At 46.7% G+C, this 23,001-nt stretch overlaps 1 protein-coding gene across 6 annotated transcripts in view; it reads left to right on the top strand.

Moving 5' to 3' along the window:
* The window catches only part of COL26A1 (collagen type XXVI alpha 1 chain), a 168,804-nt gene extending 146,314 nt beyond the window's left edge, over positions 1–22,490 (top strand). For 4 of the 6 annotated variants that reach the window (XM_033078465.1, XM_033078461.1, XM_033078463.1 and 1 more), the window contains 7 exons: positions 5,517–5,609; positions 6,991–7,052; positions 9,308–9,370; positions 13,480–13,524; positions 14,810–14,854; positions 15,457–15,541; positions 20,192–22,490. In XM_033078465.1, the coding sequence (XP_032934356.1) occupies positions 5,517–5,609; positions 6,991–7,052; positions 9,308–9,370; positions 13,480–13,524; positions 14,810–14,854; positions 15,457–15,541; positions 20,192–20,364 (566 nt within the window). In that variant the 3' untranslated portion in view covers positions 20,365–22,490. The remainder of the gene's footprint in view (positions 1–5,516; positions 5,610–6,990; positions 7,053–9,307; positions 9,371–13,479; positions 13,525–14,809; positions 14,855–15,456; positions 15,542–20,191) is intronic. The other 2 variants (XM_033078462.1, XM_033078464.1) reach the window with 2 other exon arrangements.
* The last annotated feature ends 511 nt before the right edge of the window (positions 22,491–23,001 follow it).

Below are 23,001 nucleotides of genomic sequence, written 5' to 3'. Positions count from 1 at the left end.
TCCACCTGGAGTGGCTGCTGGGAAGAGGGTCTGGGTGAAATGACAGAGCTCAGATAGCAAGAGACAAGGAGACAAGGGCAGAGGAATCCAGAGTGGCAGATTGGGTGCTGGGTTGGAACCCTCTTGGGGCCACTGTTGTGGTGTTGGAGTGTCAGGGTTGCTCAGGAATCAGAGATGTGCAGCTCTGGAATTACAACAAGGACATCTGTTAAATGTGTCTCTTTCCCTGCTCCTGCAGATGCTTCTTCCACCTGTGTTTCTGGTGCATCCACATAATCCCACATCCACACAAAACACAGAGTTATGGACTGGAAAGTCCAGACTGACACCATGATTTATCCCTTCCCTGAAAGAGGAGGGCCAGGGTTTCTTTGTGCTTGTGCTGATTTAAAAAATATGTTTATTTGATTTGTGCTGTGCAGGGTAAGAAAAAGCTTTCTAGGAAAGGCACAACCTGCACTTGGATTGGAATGCTCTCAGGTTTGGGCTTCATTCTCCTGGTGCAGCCCTGTGCAGCTGGCAGGTAATAATGGGGAAGCAGAGCTCAGCTGTCCCCTTGGTCTGTAAAACCCCGGAGCCCCAGCTCTGTGGGTCACCCTGACTTCAGCTCTGCCTCTTCCCCAGCTCCTGTCCAGCTTCAAAGCTTTGTCTTAGTTACAGCCAAGGATTACCAAGTCTCCCCATGTCTGACAGCTCTCTCGAGCTCTCCCTTCCCTTCCACCCACTCTGCTCTCCAGACTCCTTTTCCCAAAAGTGAGCAGATGTATTTTTAATTTAGGGAGAATTTTGTATTCAGTTACTTAGGGTGTATGGGCAGGATGGAGAACTGAGGTTCAATAGTAATATTTTCACAAAATACACATCAACATGCTGCATTCAATCAGTCACCTCACTCCTCTTGGGTCACCAAATGGGGCCACTGTGCCTTTTATTCCAAGTGATCCCTGAGGAGGTTTGGGTGCTGCTGCTGCCCCCTCCCTCCAACTACTCTTTGGGTAAATTAAAAAGGGAATAAAGGCTTTGACTGCACAGCCTTCCCAGCTGATGTGGGAGAAGGGTGAGCTCAGTGTTGTGCCCAAATGAGAAGAGGATAAATGCTGGATAATTATTTCTATCTTTTCTGCCAGCAGTGGGCAGCCACGTGGACGTGAGCAGAGTGAGGAGATGGTGACTGTTCCATTTACATCCCTGGGTCTCCAGGCATTCCCCCCTCCATGCCTGTGGGTTTCTTGCTTTGCAGAAGCAGTAGCCCAAAACCTTATGACACTTTTCCTTAATACAAATCCAGCTGCAAGTATAAGTTGTCTATGTGGCCATGACAATGTTCTGGCAATATCAAGTCTATTTTTTTACCATTTTGCCTCTGTGTTGGCTGATTTTGCCTCCCACAGCCTGGTGGAAAGCTGATCCTCTGCCACCAGTAAAACTTAGCCTTGTAAACTCTGTTTAGATTTTTTTAAATGTATTTACTTGTTTTGAAAGGAGCACATCTGAAAACTATAAGCACAAAATTCCAGCTGCTGACAGCAGAGGGAAGCATATTCCTGGTAATGAGATGTGAGAGCTGTATCAGGTTATTGTTATTGTACAGTTTGGTTCTGCCTGAACATGGTTAATGCCTGTGCCTTTATTAATTGCAACAAGTTCCTGTTGGCAATATTTATCCTCAGGCAGAAGCCAGAAATGGGGAGACAAATATTTTCTCACAGTTTCCCTGTGCTGTGGTAAAAGAAATGGTCCCATTTTTCTCCCTCCAGATCAGGTAGCAGAAAAAAATTAAGACAGGATTACTTCATTTCCATCCTGTCTCAACAAATCAAGGCTATAATGGGGGAATTTATCCCTCAGTCAGAAACCTCAGCCCTGGGCCAGAAGCTGAGCTGCTGCTCCCCACTGCTGGGGCTGCTGCTACTGGGATCTCTCACTTTCCCTGCCACTTAAAAATGATCAAGTACATGGTCCAGAGGCAGCTCAGATCTATTCCTGGTGCTAACACTGATGATTTCTAGGGAATAGTTAGAGAAAAGAATGCAACTCTCACTCTTGAGGGCTGTTTTCTTACATCTCAAAGATCTACAAAGGACATACTAAATAAAATCAACCTATTTCCATAGAATCAGCACTGTTGGAAAAGACCAGCAAGATCAAGTCCAGCCATCAACCCAGCACCACCAAACCATGTCCACAAGTGCCACAGCCACACATTTTTAGCACTTCCAGGGATGGTGACCCCACCACTCCCCTGGGCAGCCCAAGAGGAAACTGAGGTAGAGATTGAGTGCCCAGCATGTCAGTGCTGATGAGGGATTTGTGCAGCAGCATCCCAGCCCTGCTGCCAGCAAGGCCCTTCCTGAGGAAGCACAGAGCAGAGGAAGTGAAGGGGAAGGAGAGGAGGAACGGGACTGAGAAAACTGGGTCCTTTCAAAGTGTGCCCTGAGCTGCCTTGGCTCTCACCCTGTCCTTCAGGACATCTCTGTGCTGTTCCAGAGAACACAGCTGCTCCTACCTGACCAGGCCCCACTGGTTTCACTCTTGGAGAGGGATTGGAGCAGATTCAGTATCAAGGTGTTCTCCAGTGAAGCACTGTCTGCTGCCCTGGGGTATCCAGGAGCACTGAAACAGAATGCAACCCTTGAGCCCAGCAGAACCTGGCTCAGTGCAGGAGGTGCCTGAGAAGGGAAAATTCCTGCAACCATTTGATGCTATTTTGTGGCTGCTCTACCAGTCTCCAGCTGCAGAGAGCCCCAGAATGTCCCCCTGTTTCTAAGGGAGTTTATAAGAGATACAAGCTCTTCCTGCTGCTTTACAAGAATATGGAGGAAAACCCTTAAAAAAAATGAGGGTTGTGTCTTAACACACTTAGTCCCATTTCATTCTCAGTATTTTTCATTCAGAGCTGGTCCTGGAAGGAAACCTGGGTCTAGGTGGGTCCTGCCTGGCTAGGCAGTGCCACAGTCCTGTGCTGAAGGGTTGTTGATCAGAGCTCTCTTCTGTGTCACAATCATGGAATCACCCTTCATAAATAACTTTGAGTCAAGTGTCAGGATGGGTGGATTTGTGGGAGTAACTCTGTCATTGTAATAATGTGCCATTTAGCTGGAATGTTTTGTAACACAAATCTTTATCCCCAGCTTGCCTCCAGCAGAAATTAAAGCCTGGTTGTTTGCAGTCCATCCCCTGCCCCTCTCAGTGGATGGGAAGTTGATTTTGTTGATCACTTTAAAAACAAAAGGCACTGCAATGTTAATGCCTTCATTGCTGTTTGATGCTCATTTCCCAATTTCATCTTACTCCCAAGCTGTGATGGATTTTGACATGGTCAAATAAAACTCAAATTAATTGGATTACACACTTCACTGGGGTACCTTTCCTCCTGAGCATGAGAAGAGCCTCAGTTGTTTTGTTTCAGGGCTGTGAGGAGGGGGAAGATGAATGGGTTTAGAAACAGTAGCCCAATAAATACCTGTTTGCATTCAGGCTTTAGGCACAAAATGGGATTCTTGGAGGGATCTGAGTTGGATTTTGTGCTGTCCTGCTGCCAGGGAGGCATTGCAGAGCTATCCTGTCATCCTTGGCAGTCAAAGCCATTGCACAGTTTTCCCTGGGAGCTGCTCTCAAACAACTGCCCTGGAAGTTCTCTCCATCATTGCCAATGCTCCAGAAGCTGGGGAGGCTTTGCAATGTGTTTGGTAAAATTTCTGCAGAGTTCACCTTCTGACCTTTGGGCTGGACTCTGCAGAGTAAGCAAACACCCTTCTGACCTTCCTGGTGTCACTTGACATTTGCAGTGAGACATTCCCAGCCTCTTCCTGCCCAGGGTTCCCCTGAATTTTACTGTGATGACTTTCAGGGATGGGTGGAAGGAAACATGAGTAAGCTTGAGGTCATGGGCAGGAGGAGGTGGACATTATTCCTGCATGGCAGCCTCCAGCTATGGAAATCGTGGGATTTTCAGAGGGTTTGCCATCCAGGAGCCAACATCTTGTTCCAGGTTAAACAGGAAAGGATCAGGACAGAAAACCTTGGTGGCACCAGGATGTAGGGTTCCCTTGTTTGTTTTGTGGCCTTCTTGTCTTAGTTGTTCATTGAATTTTTGCTTCATGTTTCCACAACTGTCCCAAAGTGCTCAGATAAAAGGTACCATACAGATACCTCCCCAAATTACAGCTGTGCCACAGTACAGGTCCATAGGGAGTAGAGTTGTTGAGTCTGGTTTTGGCATCACAATAAAGATTGAGAGCTGCTTTTTTATTTATAGTTGTGGGTCTTCTATTCAGCTGCCAACTGAATAGAGACCTATTGGCTCCAGGCTGAGGGAAGATCTGGACAGCTACAGGCTGCTGGGCTTTATTCTTGACTGGAGAGAACTGAGAAAGATGTGCAAAAACACAAAACTCCTCCAGTTCCTGCTGCTGGCTTTCCCTTCCCTGCTCCACTCCCATTTCTCTCCATTTCCCAGAGCTCAGTGAACCCACCTAGTTGAACACCTAAAACAATCCTAAAGGGCAGGAAAGGAACAGAGCACACCCATCCCTGGGCTCTCCTCTATCCTCAAGGCACCTCCCAGCAGCACCTGCCCAGGTGAGCTGGGGCTGGGGGCTCTGCTGCCAGGCAGGAGGGAGCCCCACATCCTCACCCCACATCCTCACCCCACTGCTTCATTTGCCAGGCACCACAGGGCAGGTGTGGGGTGGAGATGGTGAATTTGGGGTCAGTCATTCCAGGGCAGGACTATACAGGTGTATAAAACACCAAGGTTTGGAGAGAAAGGACAGCTTGGCTGTGCTCTCAGGGGTGGCATGAGCAGCTCTGCAGGAGCAGGGCTCACAGCCTTTGAGAGCAAAGGGCAGGGGCTCCAGGAGCCCAAATCCAGCATCCTGCAGCACTGCCAGCCCTTGGCCAGCAACAGGCGCCAGAGGATTCTGGAGAGAGGTCCTGGCTGGGCTGGGACCAGCTCTGCTCTGGTGACTCTGGTAACTCTGATAGCTATGGTAACTCTGATAGCTATGGTAACTTTGGTAACTCAGGAAACTCTGGTAGTCTGGTAACTCTGGTAACTGATAGGTCTGGTAACTCTGGTAACTCTGATAGCTATGGTAATTCTAGTACTCTGGAAACTCTGGTACATTGGTAACTCTGGTAACTGATAGCTCTGTTAGCTCTGGTAACTCTGATAGCTATGGTAATTCTGGTAACTCTGAGAACTCTGTTAACTCTGGTAACTCTGATAGCTATGGTAACTCTGGAAACTCTGATAACTCTGGTAACTCTGATAGCTGTGGTAATTCTGGAAAATCTGGTACTCTGGTAACTCTGGTAACTGATAGCTCTGTTAGCTGTGGTAATTCTGATAGCTATGGTAACTCTGGAAACTCTGGTAACTGATAGCTCTGGTACTCTGGTAACTCTGTTAATTATGGTAACTCTGGTAGCTCTGTTAATTATGTTAACTCTGTTAATTATGTTAACTCTGGAAGCCCTGTTAACTCCTGACCCTGACCCTGCTCTTGCTGCAGATGGAGAACCCCAGCTGGCCTCCACCGTCATCGACACCATCATGGCTGGACTGCCCGGACCACGGGGAGCCCCAGGGCCCGTGGGGCCACCAGGTGACACCAGGGCTGGCTGCAGGGGTGCTGCATGGCTGGCTGCATGGCTGGCTGCAGGGCTGCCAGGGTGGGCACAGACTGCTGGAGATGGATGGGCAGTGGGTGCCTGCAGGGGAGGGAAGTGCTCCCTACTGGAAGGGTGGCAAGAAGTAACTGGGGTTTTATCTGTTGATAGTGGCTGATTGTTTTGATTGTAAAATCTTGAGAAAGGGGCTGATGAAAAGCTGTCTTTAAGGGTGAGCTGTCCAGTGATTCCTTCCTGAGAGCAGAGCTGCTCTCTCCCTGCTGCAAACCTGTCCTGTCACTGTAGAGCTCCACCAAGCAGGGTCTGGGATGCTCTGAGATGTCTGTGAGGACTTTGGAGCCATTTTCACCAGTATAACTGAAATCAGAATCTGATAGAATCATCACTTGCATCATTTGAAAATTCAGTGACAAGCCTTCTTTCTCTCTGTGCTGATGGGTGGCTTAAATGATAATATTCCTGCAAACGTCAGCACTTCCCTGTATGATGCATATTTAGGAGTCAACTCCCATTAGTTGCAGAAAAGGCTTCTCCTTTCATTATGAGGGCCTTTCATTTATCCTTCAATTCCTTTATTCTTTGACTTAAGCATTTGTATGGTGCATTAATGATTGAGGCTGATTCAGCTGTACTTGGTGAATAATGTCCACATTGTTTCATCTCAAGGGTTGTGACAACTAAAGCAGAGAGGAGTATTGCTAAGTTCAGGCTAAGCAAATATCCTGTCTCCCATCTGCAGGTATAATTTAACAGCTACTGTTGAGATATAATTATTTTTTCAAAAGGAATGAATCTGTTAAGTGACTGTGTGAGACAAGTTGACCTGTTTAGATGGTGCTTAACTCATCCTGGAAGCAGCTCTCCTGTGGTACAGATTTTAAATTAATTTATTGCCAATGCAGTGAGTGCAGACCAAGAGAGAGCTTTGCTTTGCCTCCTGAGTCTGGCCAAACTCCATCTTCTTCATGTTCATCATGAGCTTTCTGATGGCCCTGGTGCTTCCTTCCACCTGGGATTGTTTCAGGACCAGCACCTGCAGTGTCTCACTCTATGTAGCTGTTCCATGTATCTAGTTTAAGTTTTCTCAAAAGCTGCATTTTAAGGAATGGAAATGTGGATGTTACTGACATCCTTCCTGCCTCTTTTCACCATGTTTTCCTCCCAGAGCTCTGACATGTCCCCCAGGGCACAGGGATGTATTCTGTCAGGATGTGGGTGTCCAGTAATGCAGTGTTTGGTGAAGGGTTCTCACTCATTGAGAGACAGCAGAACATGAAAGGAAGTGCATGCCTTTGGAATTTGGGGTTCTTCCTTCCAAGTCTCCTTAAAATTGTCTCTAATTATGATTCCCACCAGGGCCACCAGGTGCTTCAGGACCCAAAGGGCCCCCAGGACCCATTGGAGCCCCTGGATCACAAGTAAGGTGCTTTGGTGCTTTGGGGTGAAGGGCAGAGGGGGGGTCAGGGCTGAAACATCATCTCAGATCTGCTGGTTTGTTCCCCATGGCATTCTGTGATGCAATTACTTTTTCTCATTCTGGGTTGTGCTGAAATGGTTGTGCTTTCCTGAGTTTCCCTTAATCATAATAATGCATTGTGCTGCTGCTGTGTCAAAACATTTCTCTCTGGCCTGAGTTGATGCAAAGGATCTGACACGGGCTTTACTAACACAGTGATAGAAAAATACTGCATTTCCTGTGGAACACATAAAAAGAACAAAAATGCATCAATGGGAATTCACCAGTTCCCCAGAGTGAACGTGTTAAGCCTGCTTTTCCAGACATAGCACTTTTTATTCCAGAAAAATATCACAGATTCCCATCAGTTTGATTATTTATTGATACTAACATTGTGGAGGTGGGGAGATGATAATGGAGTGGGAAAAAGTCACTCCAAAGAATTTTTGGTAGAAGAAGGGCACAGTATTCACATGGATGGAAAAAGCTGGTTAAATGGAAAGAAGTGAAGTCATGAATAGGAAACTGCCAAACTACTCCAAATTGTGCTTGGCTGATACAAAGGGACTCAGTTTTGAGAAGAATGTTGTTTAATGTGGAGGTAAAGAAGCAGCATCAGATTTTTCAAAGGAGTCCCACATGACTGGAGAGCACAGAGAAAGGTTAAGTAACTTTGTAGAGGGATGTAGCTCAGATCTGATAAGAGGAGGTTTGGAACTGAAAATAGAGAGAGAAGATTTTTCCTATGTGTTTATTAACCACTTTGAAGAAGCAATGGACTACAGATTAGGGAAAGTTTGCCAGGGTAGCAGAATCCTTTCAATTAGGGAATGCTCTGGAGAACAATGAGAAACTCCAGATAGATATGAACACAGTGAGAGATTTGGCAGCCAAATGACAGCTGCAGTTTAACATCATTAAATATAAGGTAATTCACAATTCATAAGCAGATTCTGCAGCAGAGTCTGGCTCTTTGACACTCAACACACACTGCAAATCTTTTATTTTTGCAATGTGGAATTCAGTGCTCTTGAGCATCCCTGTCTCACTGTTGAGAACTGTCAGGAGCAAAGGATGCTTGTGGACACTTGGGCTTTGTATGTTTGACATAGGGACAAGCCTGCTCTGTGCCCACCTCGTTTGGCAGCCCCAGGGAGCCTCCTAAACCAGGCCTGAGTCTGAATCCTTGGTGGGGAGCTCAGCTGAGCTGTGGGGCTGGCTGGAGCAATGTGCTGCTGGTGAGCATTGCTGGCTCCCAGCTGAAACTGGGAGAGGCTCCTCCTCTGCACCCTCAAATCACATGTGTGCACCCTCCTTGCACTGAGCTCCTCACAGCACTGCTCCTTGCTCTGGCCTAGAAAATCCATTTCTCTGGGTGCTGATGTGAGGGGCTGCTCCTAACCAGGCTGGCTTCAATCCCCAGTGGCCTGGAGGGGAGCTCCAGACTCACTTCTGCAGCCTCTGAGACAACGTGCAAGTCACTTGAAGTGGAAAAAAAAGCATCTTGTACATGATTGTGGGGAGAAGGAGAGCTGACAGGCTGAATATAAACAAACAATATTGTTCTCTCTTGGTCTGGTTAATAACTGTGGCTTCTCTGGGTGGATAAGTTAAGAATTTGGATCGATTTCTGCATAGCAGTTCAATTAGTAGAAATCTGGAGACTGTGCCCTTCTTAGCCATTGGTGACTGCTTTATAGATTTGTTCAACCCAGGGAGTAAAATTATTACCAGAGATTGGGCTTAATTTGAAAATTGTTTATTAGGGTGAGTGAATAGCTTCAAAATAATTTCCACTACACAATCCAATTAATTTTCAGGTATGTGTGCTTGCTCCTGCCACCCACTGAGGCAATTAAGAAGTGGGGGGAAGCAGTGGGGATTTTTAAGCTAAACATACTACCTGTGTATTAATTTCTTCTTGGTAACTGAGAACAAGAACTATCCTGTCATAGTGACCCCAAAAAATGTTACATCAGGGGCCTGCAGTGCATTAAAAAACCCAAACAGAGGGATCTGCAGAAAGTTCAGGGCTCAGGATATTTGCAAACAGAGCTCCTGTTGTATTTGCTTGAGGGAAAAAGAGAATCCAGCCCAATTGCTTAATGGGTGTATGAGGTTTTCAGGAGCTGAGGATCACTGGGAAATGTATTCACTGCACTTACACAAAGGTTGCACAGTAGAAATTAATTTCTTCTTGTTCTGCATCTCCTCTAGGGCTTGCCAGGATCTCCAGGACAGCCTGGACCAAAAGGATCCAAGGGAGACCGAGGAGACAGGGTAAGGTTTTACATGCTCTGAGAGATTCCCACAGCACTGGGGGTGAGCCTTGGGAACAGCACAGGGCTCACAGATGCACTGGGACCACAGCCACCAGCAGAATGGTGCAGAATTTTAAATGCAGAATTTCTGGGGTTTCTGCAAGAAGCAAGATGGGGATTTCCTGTACAGAGAAAGAGTTGGATTCCTTGCAAAGTCAGATATTCCCCAAAGAGATCCAGGCAGCAAAGGCATGGTGTATAAATGCCTGTGGAAACCAACTTTCTTCCACCAGCCAAAGCTGTTTATGTGGAGTGTTTTGAGAGGTCTAACTCAACTCTTCCTTCTGTGGCACTAAGGCTTTAAAAACTCACCAGACTTCCTGAACCAAAGTCATTCCCCAGTCCAAATGATGTTCTTAACTTAGCTGGAATACTGAAGTCATGTTCTTGATGTTTATGTGCCTCAGTCCTTAGTGGGCTGTGCAGTGCTGATAACACAGATCAAAAAGGCTGTTTGAATGTTATTTCCAAACTGGTGAAGTTCAGGAACTTCCAGAGAAACATCTAACAAAGGGATAAATGTGTCAGATTCCCAGCCCAGCATTCAAGCATTGGGAAGGGTTTGAAAGTGGCATTTGGGCCTTTGGCTGCTTCTGTTCAGCTTAATTGCCAAAAGGTCATGGTCTTTGTAATCTCTGGGTGAGTCCAGGACCACAAATCACCTGGGAGTGGAGCAGGTGGAAGGGGATCGTTGAGCCCTTAGGTCTGTGAGATGGGCACACAGAGAATCAGAGATTCCAGGTGGGGAGAGTCAAAGGAGGGCAGAAAGACAAGGAGGAAACATTGGCTGGTACCTCTGAAGTGAGGGATGTCTGCAGTGATGGTTGACCTGCCACAGCTGGGGGAAACAAATTCCCTTCTGTTCCAGGTGCCATTTTCCAGTCCCACAGGTGGAGGTGAAAGGGGGTGCTTGGTCCTGTTCTGATGTAAGAAATCTCTTGCACTTCCCTGAAAGACAGAGTGGCTGTTGGTGATTTTTTGTAAGACTTTCCTTTTGCAGCTCAGCCAGCTTGGGCATGACTTGGCTTTACAAATAGATTGCAGACTGATGGAGTTCTGGGACTAGAACTCAAGATTCTGATAGAGAACAAAACCTTAACTGGTGAGATGGATGCACAGATTACCAACCACATCTTAATGCCATTCAATCTTTACTTTCAGCTAAAAAAAAATTTGAAGGGCATGGTGTGTGGCAAAGTGTCACATTTGCATCCAGGAAACTGATAAAACTCTTCCACCATGATTCATTTAACAGTTTGTAGTTTGTGGCTGACTATATCACTAATATTACTATAATATACCATGTTATTACTACACTTGTTTTGAACAAAACCTTGGTGCATTCACTCCAGACAGATCCCTTAGAATTTGGTTTTGTTCCCTCCTTGCTAGGAATTTAGAATTGTAACTCTCCTTTTAGGTTTGGAACAAATGAGATTTCAAATCTCAAAATGTCTTGATAAATAGGAAAAAAACCCCCATATTTCCTGTCCATTCTCTGTTAGTGTGGAAAGGGAAGCTGATTTTTCTGTCAGAATTTCTCTAGGATGCTCTGTGTCCTTTTTGTCTTTTGTGAGTGTGGCTCTGAATGCTGGTTTTGGCATGCTGCAGTTTTGGGTTTGTGGGTACAAATGAGGGCTCGAGCAGAGGAACTGTGCAGCTGCAGAGAAAAGCAGAGGGGGGCATTTACAACATCTAGTGAGATTTGAGAAAATGTTATTATACATTCTTGCTGCCTAATCTCAGAGAGAACAGATGGGGAAGAGACCTGGAGCAGTGAGAGCACAGCCCCTGCATGGCTCAGCTCTGTGTGCTGCTCATGCTCAGCCCCTGCTCATCCCAGCACTGCTCCTGCATCTCCAGGCAGCCTTCAGAGGAGCAGCCAGGGAGGCCTGGGATAAAAGATATTGCCAACATCCAGCCTAAATATCCTTTGATCCCCTTTAAGCTGATAACATCCTTTCTGTTCCTCCTGGACATGGAGCACAGCCTGTTTATGCATTTTCAGTGTGTTGTTGTGCTCCTCTCTGTGATTTTTCCTCTTGCCTGTGCTTTTTCATGAGCTTTGCTCCCTCCAGTGCAGAATCCAAGTACAGTAATTTCACCATTATAAGCCGCACCACTTTGACTAAAATTTTGGTCTGAACCCAAAGTGCGGCTTATAATCAGGTGCGGCTGATATATGGACAGAGAATGAAAAGTTGCTGTTTTAGTTTGGAGGACAGGTGTCTGCTGAGAAAGGCAGGAGCTTCTCTTTGAAATGGAGAATGTAAACCCCCTCCCTCCAAATTATTTTGAAATCAAGGGGCTCTCAGGCAAAGATATGGGAATTAGGACTAACAGTTCTTTCTAGGGAAATTAAAATAGAAATACAGCACTACAAAGAAACAAACTCCAAACCCTGACACAGTCAGAGTACAACCTGACACCCGTCAGGCAGGGTGTTGGCAGCAGTCCCATCCCATGGTGGCTGCATCCTCCTGCAGTGACAGATGTGGCTCAGTTGGAGCAGTGCTCCTGTACAAGGTGCAGTTTCCCTCCCAAGCTCCAGTGGTGATGTGGAGAAATCCGGTTTTCCTCTGGAGTCCAGTGGAGAAAGGGGCTCCCTTAGTGTCCCAAACCCTCTGTTTTTATCTTGGTAAGAAATGTTGGGCTCTTCCCCCTGGCTGGAGCAACTCCCAATGGGATGCAGTAATTTTATCAGTCCCACAGTGGGACTCAATGGCCATGAGCAGAAAATGACTGGCTGGAGGAAGGATGGGTTGTGAAAAGATAAAGAACAATGCCCTGCCTGGTTTCAATGGATGGCCCATTAGCAGAATATCTGCCATGGAGATCAGGATCACTGCCCCCACCCTCAACAGATGGTGATAGAACAGATACCTTTTATCACACTCTGGATTGTAATGTTCGCCTTATAATCATGAAATTACTGTATTTCCCTTTGAAGATGCTGGGAGCACCTGACAGACTGGGCCTTTCTCCCAGAGCTCTCCCTGTCCCTGGGGGCCTTTTTCTGGAGCTGGAAAAGCATTCCATAGGAATTCAGTGCCAATGGGAATGTTCTGTAGGTGCCCCTTGGTTTTATATAAATTTGGTGACACAAACCCAGCAGCTCTCCCTTTCTACTCCTGAAATCTGCCACCATAGATGTAGTTTTTTTGGAGGAAAAAAGGTGGGTTGGTTGCTGTGTGTGTCTACAAGAGAAGAACCAGGGCAATGTGGCTGTTTCATTAATGGATTTCTATCAATGCTTTTACATTTTACCTCTTCTTCCCAAGCTCCTGCTTTCTCACTAAATAATCCATAACTGCTCTCCTGGTCAGGGATTCTGCCCTGTCCCAGCTGCTCCAGGGTGGGAAACCAGCACTGTGCAGGAAAACAGGGGAAAAAAAGATTAAAAAAAAGATGTTCAGCTCAATGGAATTTCATTCTGCCCCAAACCAACACATACTAGTTCAAACTGTTGCTGGTTGCTGTTAAAAAAAAAAAAAAAGGAACAAAAACCCCTCACTGAGAACAATGTGAAAATTAGCACAGCAGGAGAAAGAAACAAACCAACCAAAATATTGTACCTGTGTTTTGATCAGTGGCTGTGGGGTGTGTGTGGAGCAGGAGCAGATTAAATCAGTGCTCAGTGGGAGTCCTGGGCTCTGTTCTGGCTGGGGCAGCAGCAGCCCATCACTTCTACCAGAGAGAAGAATGCAGTGTCTTTGTAAGGAACAAATCTCCAGCCAAATTCCTTCCTGGTATAATGTAACTGACTGCTGGAAAGTTCAAAAAAACCTGCTAATCGTCTTACAGAGAGGGCACTGAGCTCAGGAGCTCTGAATCCAGCCCAGCTCCTCCAGGGTCTGATGGGATTTGGAGTTGACACTTGACAGAAAACCAAAACCCGCTTCTGCTGCCTCTAAGTGATAATGTCAAGGGAGAGGAATTTTTTTTTTCACATTATCCCAAATGTAAGGTTTTTTCATTAAGCCATCTTAATTCCAGTAGTAAAAATTAAACTGTGTTCTTGTCAAGTGGCAAAGTATCTCCTAATGACACTGCCTTTATTTCCAACAGGGGCAAGCAGGTCTGCCTGGAGAGAGGGGCATTAAGGGATTTCCTGTAAGTGCTGCCCTGTGGGGGGTGCCAGGCTCAGGTGGGTGCCAGGCTCAGGTGGGCTTGGTGCCTGCACTGTGGCTGCCACTGGCAGTGCTGCTGTGCTGAGCTCTGCTGGCTCCAGCTCTGACATTTGTTCCACAGACCCTCAATTAACAAATCCCTCTGCAAATGAGACAACCCTGGTGTAAAGCACAGTGGCCAGGAGGGCACCACCCCAGCTCAGGGGCTGATCCCTCTGGCCAGAGCTGGGCACACACAGCTCTCCCTGGGCCCCAGGGGTTCCTGGCACTACCAGAGCCCCAAGTGGCCTCAGTTAAACAGCTCAAGGTCCATCAGCTGCTCTCAGCTCCCTCCTGCCCCTCAGCTGGCCAAGCTGAGCTGGAAACCCTGTAATGAGATTAAGAGATGTCTCCAAATGAGTTTTTGGCAATGCCTGAACAGATGCACAGAGATGTCTGCCCTGGCACATGTGGCCAGTGCAAACAAATCAAAGGTTGGCTGACAGAGATCTAGTGGAGAAAATTGGAGTTTTTTTGGCTGGCAGCTTCCAGAGAAGGCCCTGAGGCTCTGGGAGGGTTTTCATCTCTTCCTTGGTTCCACCTCATCATTTTGTACAGTTCACACAACCTTTTCTTTGGTCCTTCCTCCTGTGCTCACCTCTGCTTTGCAAATATCTCAGGGATGTCCAAAAGTTTGAGGAGCCCAAGCCTTTCCACTGTATTTCAATTGTTGGTTTTGTTCCATGTTTACCTTAGGGTGGTTTAATCTCTCCCTGACATCTGCTCTTTGGAAAGTGCTTCCAGGCTGGGGGAAACCTGAGAGCAATGTTCACACACACATCTTTGTTCAGGAAAAGCTTAAGGAGCATCTTCAGAGGCAGAAAGTGATGTGGCTAATTAATGAAAGCAGAATGAAGGAGTTTTCTGTTCTAAATCAATATGCAAACTTGCATGTTTGAGGGAAAGGAGCAGTTTATCTGTGGTTTAGCATACAGTGTTGTTCACTGAGAGCCCAGTGAGATGTCTGTAGCCTTGCTGGGGTGGCTGCTCCTGCTGCTTGGCCACTCCTGGACAAGTTCATTTGTGTTGGAAGTGGTGGTGACCTCCTGGGGAGCTGACAGGAGCCAGGGCAAAGCTCAGGAGAGCACTTTGGCCCTTGGCATGAAGTGCCAGTCCATGTTTTTTATGCTGCTGAAATGCTTCTTTAATTTTTTTTGGTGGGGAGGGATCCAAGGGGTCCTGGGAGGGTCCTCAGCCACTTGTAACCAAGTTTGCCTTCTTTGTTTTAGGGTGAACCAGGCAAGAAGGGTGAGGAGGGTGACAAAGGTGCTGATGTAAGGATTGTTTCTACTGTTCTACTTTCATTTTTGTCACTTTGCCATATTCCCTTTGGTGGGTTTGAGGGGAGCCAGAGGGTGAACCCACAGTTAAATGTGCAGAGCAAGTGGGGATGTGAGCCTTGGGTTGGAATTTGATGTGTGCCAGAAATCCTGGTCTGTGAGGTTTCCTTGTCACCATGTCCTTGAGCACCTCAGTCCCCAGAGGTGGTTCTGTCACGTGGAGCTGGTTGGGAATTCCTTCCCATTGTCCTTCCCACCTGCTGAGGGACAGACTCCCAGAAGAGATCAAACTGCATGAGCAGAGCTTTGGAGTTCTCACATCTCTGCTCTCAATCCCTGAAATACTTCCCAACATCTCTTTGGCCCTTCAAGCCCACACCTAAGGTGACAAGGACAGCAAATTGCAGCCTGAGTGTACATGAGGAGCTCTTGGAACAGGGATTTCTCCTGCACTCCTACTTAGGTTATCTCCTCTTTTGCATCTTTTCATTTTTAAACATCCACACTGCAGAGTTTGGTGCTGTGGAAGCAGCATGATGGACAAGAAGCCAGTTCTGCACCACATTCCAACATTAGTTTTGTTTTCTTTCTTGCAGGGAGAAGGTGTCCAACAGCTTCGAGAGGCTCTGAAGATTCTAGCTGAGAGGGTTTTAATCCTTGAGCACATGATAGGAATTCATGGTAAGCACTGCTAAGGTTTTCTTCTCCAGGGAGCCAGGGGCTCTGTTCAGGCCTGATGGTTGAACACCCTCCCACTCTCCTGAGCTCTCTGGTGTCTGCTCAAGCCACATTTTCAAAACTAGGTACCATGACTTAGGAGTGCTTAGAGCTGTTGAGTTCCAGCAGCTTCCTCTGGCTTTCCAGTAGCAGGTGAAATGACCCTTACAGTGATTTTTGTTACAGCTCAGGCAGCCAAGTCACGAGCAGCAGCTCAAGCCATGTGGCACAGATCATCCAGCAGCTTCCCACAGAGCTGCTTGTTCAAGTCTTTAGGCCAGATCATTTAATCCTGTTAACAGCATCTTCCAAGTGACTTGAACACCACTGAGGCCTTGTGCAGCACCATGTTTTGCAGAGAAAGCTCAGACAGTGCTGCCTTGTCACCCTGAAAATCACTGATCCCTGAACATTTTGTGATCATAACTTACATTAAACCTATTTTCACAGTACATTCAGATAGATTTTGATGATCTCTTGAGTCCCCATCACTGGTACAGTGTGGACATCATCCCTTAAAGAATGTTCTCTTCCCTTACCCTCAGTATGGTGTTGGTTATTGTCACAGGAGTTGGTTATTGTCATAGGAGTTGGTTATTGTCAGACTGCTCCTTTTGGGGTAGCTGAGGACCAGTGCTCTCCCAGCTGCCAAAACCTGCTGTGCCAGTTTCTCCCCTTTCAGGAACACAGTTAGAGGCAAAATGTTTGGCTCTGCTGTCCCAGACTGTGAGCAGCAAACCTGTTCCTTGGCACTGACCAAGTCCCAGAGCACTTTTGTGTCCTTGACACAAGGAACCTCATTCCTGGCCTTGCTTGTGAGCCCACCTCACACCTCCCCTCAGATCAGCTTCCACTTTCATTGGGCTGTGGCCTTTGGATATTGATTTAAGCTATGGAAATGCTAAATAGCTAAAATGTCCTGCCAATGCCTCACTGCACAGTAACACACTTCAGGCAGCACCTTGGGATCCCAGCCCTGTCTGGAGCCAGCAGGAATTGCTGCTGGACCCTTCCAGTGCCAGGGCATGGCTGGCCTGGAGCCTGCTCTGCTCTGCTCTGCTTGGTGGCCCTGTGCTCTTGGAGCCTCCAAGTGCTATTTCCAAAAGCAACAGGCAGCAACAGTGTCAGATTTTTGGGAAACCTTGAATCATAACCCCATGATTCAACCACACTCACCCTGACCTTACCTCTGCACTAATCCTGCTTCACTTCACATTTTCATTCCAAGGGCAGAAAAAATGTGTTTTCATTTCAAAGTTGCTTTGCTGTGAGCTAGTGGAGGTACCAGGGAGATGCCCACTCAATTTCTGAGGCAGCAATCCATGGCAGCTGGGATGATCTGCAGGGAACAGGGAAAAGGAGGTTCCTTGGATGAGTCCCAGGGTATTTACAGGACCCAGGGCCTGGGACTCCTTTGGCTTTTACTTTGTACCTTCATTTATAGTGGTATAAAGCAAAAAGTCACCTCTCTAGAAATCTTCAGTAGACCCTGGGGTCCACACAGCCTTGCCCCAGCAGAACTGCCTGGTTTAGCTATTTTTCACATTCTGTTTGGAAATACAGCATGTGCTGCTGTTATTTTGAAACAGTCATTTCAGCAAACCATTTGTATTGATCTGTTACTGCCTGGGATGGAGATGAGTTATTTACACCCATGTGTACTTCTACACCAGTGTAACTGCATCAGCAAAAATGGATGTTTTTTAATTGTGCACAGTGGTTAGGTCATATTTAAACACCTTTATTGTATGACTTCAGAGGGGTTTTTGTCCCATAAGTATTGATAATTGTATTCCTACTCTGTGCTTTCACAATAGTTCCATTCTTTCACTTCACACATATTTTAGGCCCTACAAAAATACTATTTAGAAAGGGAACTTGGAAAGTAAGGCATAATTTCCTTGTGCAACTATGTTCATCTTTGTGTATGGTTAAAAAAGCCCCAACAAACAAAAAGACATTAAATAACAAAAAATATTTTCCTTGAGCACAGACCTCCCTGGACTGAAAAGCACACAGAGGCTCAAATCACCCAGCACCAACTGTCTGGTCATGTTCCCAGTGTAGGTGTTAAGGGTTTGACCACAGGTCCTGGGGCAGCCCAGCTTTAAAACCCCACTCAGAAATGCCAATCCCATGCTCTCATTTTCCCAAGAAATGTCCCACTGAGCATGGTTTCCAAAACCACAGCCACCCAAGCAACAAGGCAAAACATCCCAGCAAACAAACCTCTCCCCTGCACTGGGAGGGCAGCTGGAAGCTGCAGAGAGCAGCCCAGCAGGACACAGCAAAGCCCAAATTGTTTGGCAGGGTTTGGTGCCAGCAGACAGAGCCCAAATGCTCTGGCAGCCAAGAGCTCACTGGAAACAGGAACGCTGCCTCGTGGGATCAAACCAAGGCTGGCACGTTGGGCTCCTGGCAGGAAACACAAACATCCAGCTCTGGAGGCAGAAGGAAGAAGAAATTGGGGCATTGGAAATGATGAGGCAGATCAAGCCACCAGCATCTGTTGCTGAAGAGTGGCCCAGAGCAGAGTGTGTTTGATTTGTGCAGCTGAGGGAGGAGCAGGAGGATGTTACCTGGAGGTGCTCTGGGAGCAGGGACAGCCACCATCCATTCCCAGCATTGTTGCTGCTTTGGCTGCAGCCCAGGGTGGGTCAATCCCTCCTTTCAATCCTTTCAGTGCCTCCAAATATCCTGTGCAGGGAGTGAAATGGCACTGACACCCTAAAAGCATCACTGCCCATTGACCACCAGCTCATCCTCCAGCACCAGGAGTCTGTGGGCAGTGCTGAGTAGTTGCAGCAGCCCAAGAAAATTCATAATTAATAAAAGTGCAGTACTTTAGAAATGAAACTAAGAGGAATGTTGGATTTGTCTTTACAAACAAGCTGTGGGTCTGCTGGTAGATAAAACTAGCACTGAGAGAGAAAAGAAACAGTGGGATGGATTCCACTGATTGATGAATGGGAAAGGATATTTGCCTTTACAAACAAACTGTGGGTTTGCTGATAAATGAAACTGGGTATTGAAAGATGAAAGAAGCAATGGGGAAAAACTATGAATTCTATAAGAATTAAAAATGAAAAGGGAGGGTTGTACATTAGAGGGGAATCTCAGGTATCAGTGTTTGGGAAGTCTGTGCCTCTCAAGTACCTCAGCAATGGGGAAAGAGAGAGGGGAATGTGGATGGGAAATTGGGATAAAAAGGAGGCTGTGTCCTCCAAAAATTTGAGAGATCCCAGGGGGATGCCCCATGGCCTTTCCCTTTATTGGAATAAAGCAAAAGGACCCCTCTGTCTCCTTTTTGGACATAAACCTCTGGTGTTTGTGGATTAATTTCCCTGACAAAACTACAAAGGAAAGCAGGCCCTGCAGGAAGGAGCATTTACCCCAAAGAGTTCGGGCAGGGCAGAGGAGAAACATCTAATGCAGGAGTAGTGTGATGAGGGATACTGGTGAAAGCCAGGGAAAGATGCAGCATGAGTTTTCTCAAGCTGCTCAAAGGAAAACAGAAGAGAAGGAATTAATAACAGAGATTAGCACCTGCTGGATGCATGAGAGACGTGATATTTTGGTTGCATGTTTGCAAGGAGTGCTACCTTCCTTGGATCAATCAGTTTGTCTCAATCCTCCATTCTACCATCTAGTCTATAAAAGTGTTGTTGCTTCTTTAATAAAGGGCTTTGCTTTTCTTCTGTCTTAGGGGGAAGTCGTGTGTTGCTATATTCTTTCCCTGGCTTTCACCATGTCCTGGTTTGGAGGACAGGTGTCTGCTGAGAAAGGCAGGAGCCTCTCTTTGAAATGGAGAATGTAAACCCCCTCCCTCCAAATTATTAAAATTTTGAAATCAAGGGGCTCTCAGGCAAAGATATGGGAATAGGAATAACAGTTCTTTACTAGGGAAATTAAAATAGAAATACAGTACTACAAAGAACAAACCCAAAACACTGACAGAATCAGAATACAACCTGACACCCTGTCAGTTGGCAGCAGTCCCATTCCATGGTGGCTGCATCCTCCTGCAGTGACAGATGTGGCTCAGTTGGAGCAGTGCTCCTGTACAAGGTGCAGTTTTCCTCCACAGGTCCAGTGATGATGTGGAAAGGTTCAGTTTTCCTCTGGGATCCAGTGGAAAAAGGCTCCTTTGGTGTTCAAAATCTCAGTTTTTATCTAGGTAGGAAAGGCTTGGCTCATCCCACTGGCTGGAACAACTCCCAATGGGATGATGGAATTTTATCAGTCCTGCACTGGGACTCAGTGACCATTAACAGGAGAGATCTCCTGGAGGAAGGATGGGTTATGAAAAAGATAAAGAACACTGCCCCACCTGGTTTTAACAGCTGGCCATTAACAGGAGCTATCTCCTACAGAGATAAGAATCACTGCACCACCTGGTCTCAACAGATGGTGACAGAATACACACTGCTGGTCACATCCTGTATTGCAACCCAAGACACACCAGTGTCCCACAGTGTGATGGCAGCAAACCTGGGAGAGCAAACAGGAGGGAGCACAGTGCCCCTGGAAGAGGAACCACTCAGAAGGGCCCACGAGTGTGTCCTCAGCCTCCCCTGTTAAATAGTGCTCTCCCATGACTTTCTCTCCTTACAGACTCTTTGTCTTCCATTGAGCCAGGCTCTGGACAGGATGTGATCCCGGGCTCCCCCCTGAGAAGCAGCATCAAGATCAAGCGAGGAGGACCCCGGCAGCCCCAGGCCCACCAGATCCTCTCCTCCCTGCTGGATGAGGGTGAAGCCAGAAGGAGAAGCCACCGGATGAAGTAGGAGCATCTCCGTGTCCTCCCTGCCTGCTCTCCAGTTAGAGATACAGTACCCAGGGCTCAACTGCATCCTGCAGAGGAAGTGGGTGGGAGGCTGCAGTGTTGGTGCCTGGCTTTCCTTCCCTGGCCAATGCTGAGCCCTGGTTGCAGGGAATGACTTATCCATAGCTCAGAGAGGGTTTTGAGAACGTTTTCCTTGATTTTGTTGTTTTGCCTTTGGAATAGCAGTTGTCAGGTGTCTCAGAAGCTGCCTACAGAAGTGACACCTCCTGGCTGTGCCTCAAGGGTTTAACCTGCCCTTGTTCCCTCACTGCCCTTGACAGTCACTCAGTAAAGCTCTGCTTAGCTGGCCCAGCCCATCCATCCACCCAGACCCAAAGCCAAGCCTCAGCCTTGTCCATTGCTGCACCTGGAGGCACCTGCTTTTATTTCCTGTGTTGGTGTCACACTGACTTCCAGGTGTGGCATCCACAGGCCATGAAAGCATGACCTGCAAGGATTTCTCTTAAACAAAGAACAAACTAGAATATAAAGTACATTTAAAAGTATTACTCTGAAAATTCAAGTGGCTCTCTGGACTTTAGCAACAAAATCCTGGCTTTTCATGTTGCTAATTATATGTGAGTGACACTATTTCTGTTTGTGGTTGGCTAAACAAGGACTTTTGATGCAAATGCTCATGGCAACATTGGCTTTCTGTCTATCTTCACAGAGTTTAGACTGTTTCTGTGAAAACATAGAGCAGTTTGCATGAGATATGATGGAATTGTGCAAGAATTTTCCCATACTGTGTTCAGCTTGTGCATACATCCAGAGATAATTAATTTAAGTGGTGGCAGTAACTATTCACAGAAAAAGATATTTGGCAATAGTTTCTTAATCCTACAGCAATCAAGAAAAATGTTTTCACAGTGTTTTGTTTTAATCTTGTGAGTAAATCCTCACCATTTGGATCTGGAGACAGTGTGGTAGCAAACCACAGCCCTGGGAATTAGAGTCTTGTCAAGAGCTTATCTTGCACTGGGAGTAAAATACAGGCATTTTACTTTTTGCAATAACTCATTATTTTAGGGGAAGTACCAGCTTCCAGGTTTAAGAAGTTGAACCTGCCCTTCAGTGACAAATGAATCACTCCACGTGCTGTGCTAACCAGGTCGGACAAGCTGATGTCATTCAGTGATTTTTGTTAGAAGGGGAGATCAATCAACAAAACTCACTGGACTATTTTTTACTTTTTAATTCCCACATTCTGACAGTTTTCTAATTCAGCCCAGGACAAAAGTGAGCAAACTGAGTTGTGTTATTGCCCCTCTGTCTCTGGTTCCTGTGCAGGGCACAGCTGTGTGTGCCAGCTGGGCTGCACTGCTGCAGTGGCTCTGCCAGAGGCTTTCCAAGGAAAACACTACAGTCCCTGTGCTCACCCCAAGTGATCTTCCCAAGGCAAAGCCCACTGGAAATGAGGCTAAAAACAGAGGAGCTCTGCCATCCCAGCATTAGCCACACATTAAATTGACTGGCCATATACACTGTAAACATGGCAGTGCTACCAAAACACACATCCAATCCCAATCCTTCCTCTAGGAGCCTGGCATTTTCACAAATGAGCAGGTTACAGGCCCCTTCAGGATGGCTCTTTAGCAATCCAGCCATCCCCAGCCAGCTGAAATACCATAAGCTGATGCTGGGCAAACACCAGAACCTTGCTTTTGCTGTTGTGCACTGAATAAGAGCCAGCTGTGCTGGGGACAGCAGGGATGCAAATCCCTGCCCTGCTTTTGCATCCTCACCCTGCTTGGCCAGTGCCAGTGCTGGGGCTTGTTCAGCACAGCCCACCTGGTTCAGGTTGTGCTTCTGAATGACTGAGTTTTCCACAGGACATTTCCAAGAAACAAGCCCAGAGCTTTTGGGGAGTTGCCTGGCTGCACTGTGAGTTACAGCTGGAGTGTGGTGTAGGGAGAAAAGTAAAACTCAAGTCCAGCAGGTTCCTGAGCTCAAGGAGCCATCCTGTATTTGCAATCCCTTTGGGAGAAGGAAATAAAGCCTCTCTGAATGCATCTTAGCTTTACACCCAGCACTAACTCTAAACCCAGCACTGACTCTGATTTACCAAAATATGAGTATTGGTCTAATACTGATACTCAGCTGGGATGGACAAAAGACTCTCTAACAATTAAAGTTACAAAGTGAATGTTTATTTAGTGCTGGGCAGCAGCGTGGGGTAGCCCCCTAATACACACTGCAAAATTCCAGGTGGTCACAGAGTCTGTTTATTGACAAAAGGTTCAAACAAACACATATTCATAACACCAGCCCCTCCCATCCCTGCTTCCCATGGTAATTAGCTGGAATGGCAATTAAGCAGCGTGGTTGGCTTCTTGAATGAAGTCTGGGGTCGTTTTTGTGGGGAGGGGTCTTAAAAGGAGGAAGTAAGGTGAGTCTTCCTCACCCTGACCTTTTCTATCAATGACAATATAAATGGCTTTTGGGGCAACTCCAGTTTTGCAGAGAATGAGTTTCTGGTTGCAGTTATTTGTGTTCTTTGGACCTACCCACCAGTTTCATCCTTTCCCATTGCAAGCACAGCTCAGCAAACATAAATGGACAGGAATCAATTATTTAAGTTTCAGGCAAGTATCTCAAG

The sequence above is a fragment of the Catharus ustulatus genome, chromosome 22, assembly GCF_009819885.2.
Source record: "Catharus ustulatus isolate bCatUst1 chromosome 22, bCatUst1.pri.v2, whole genome shotgun sequence".
In the NCBI taxonomy this organism is placed as follows: domain Eukaryota; kingdom Metazoa; phylum Chordata; class Aves; order Passeriformes; family Turdidae; genus Catharus; species Catharus ustulatus.
This window is presented reverse-complemented; position numbering and strand designations above follow the sequence as displayed.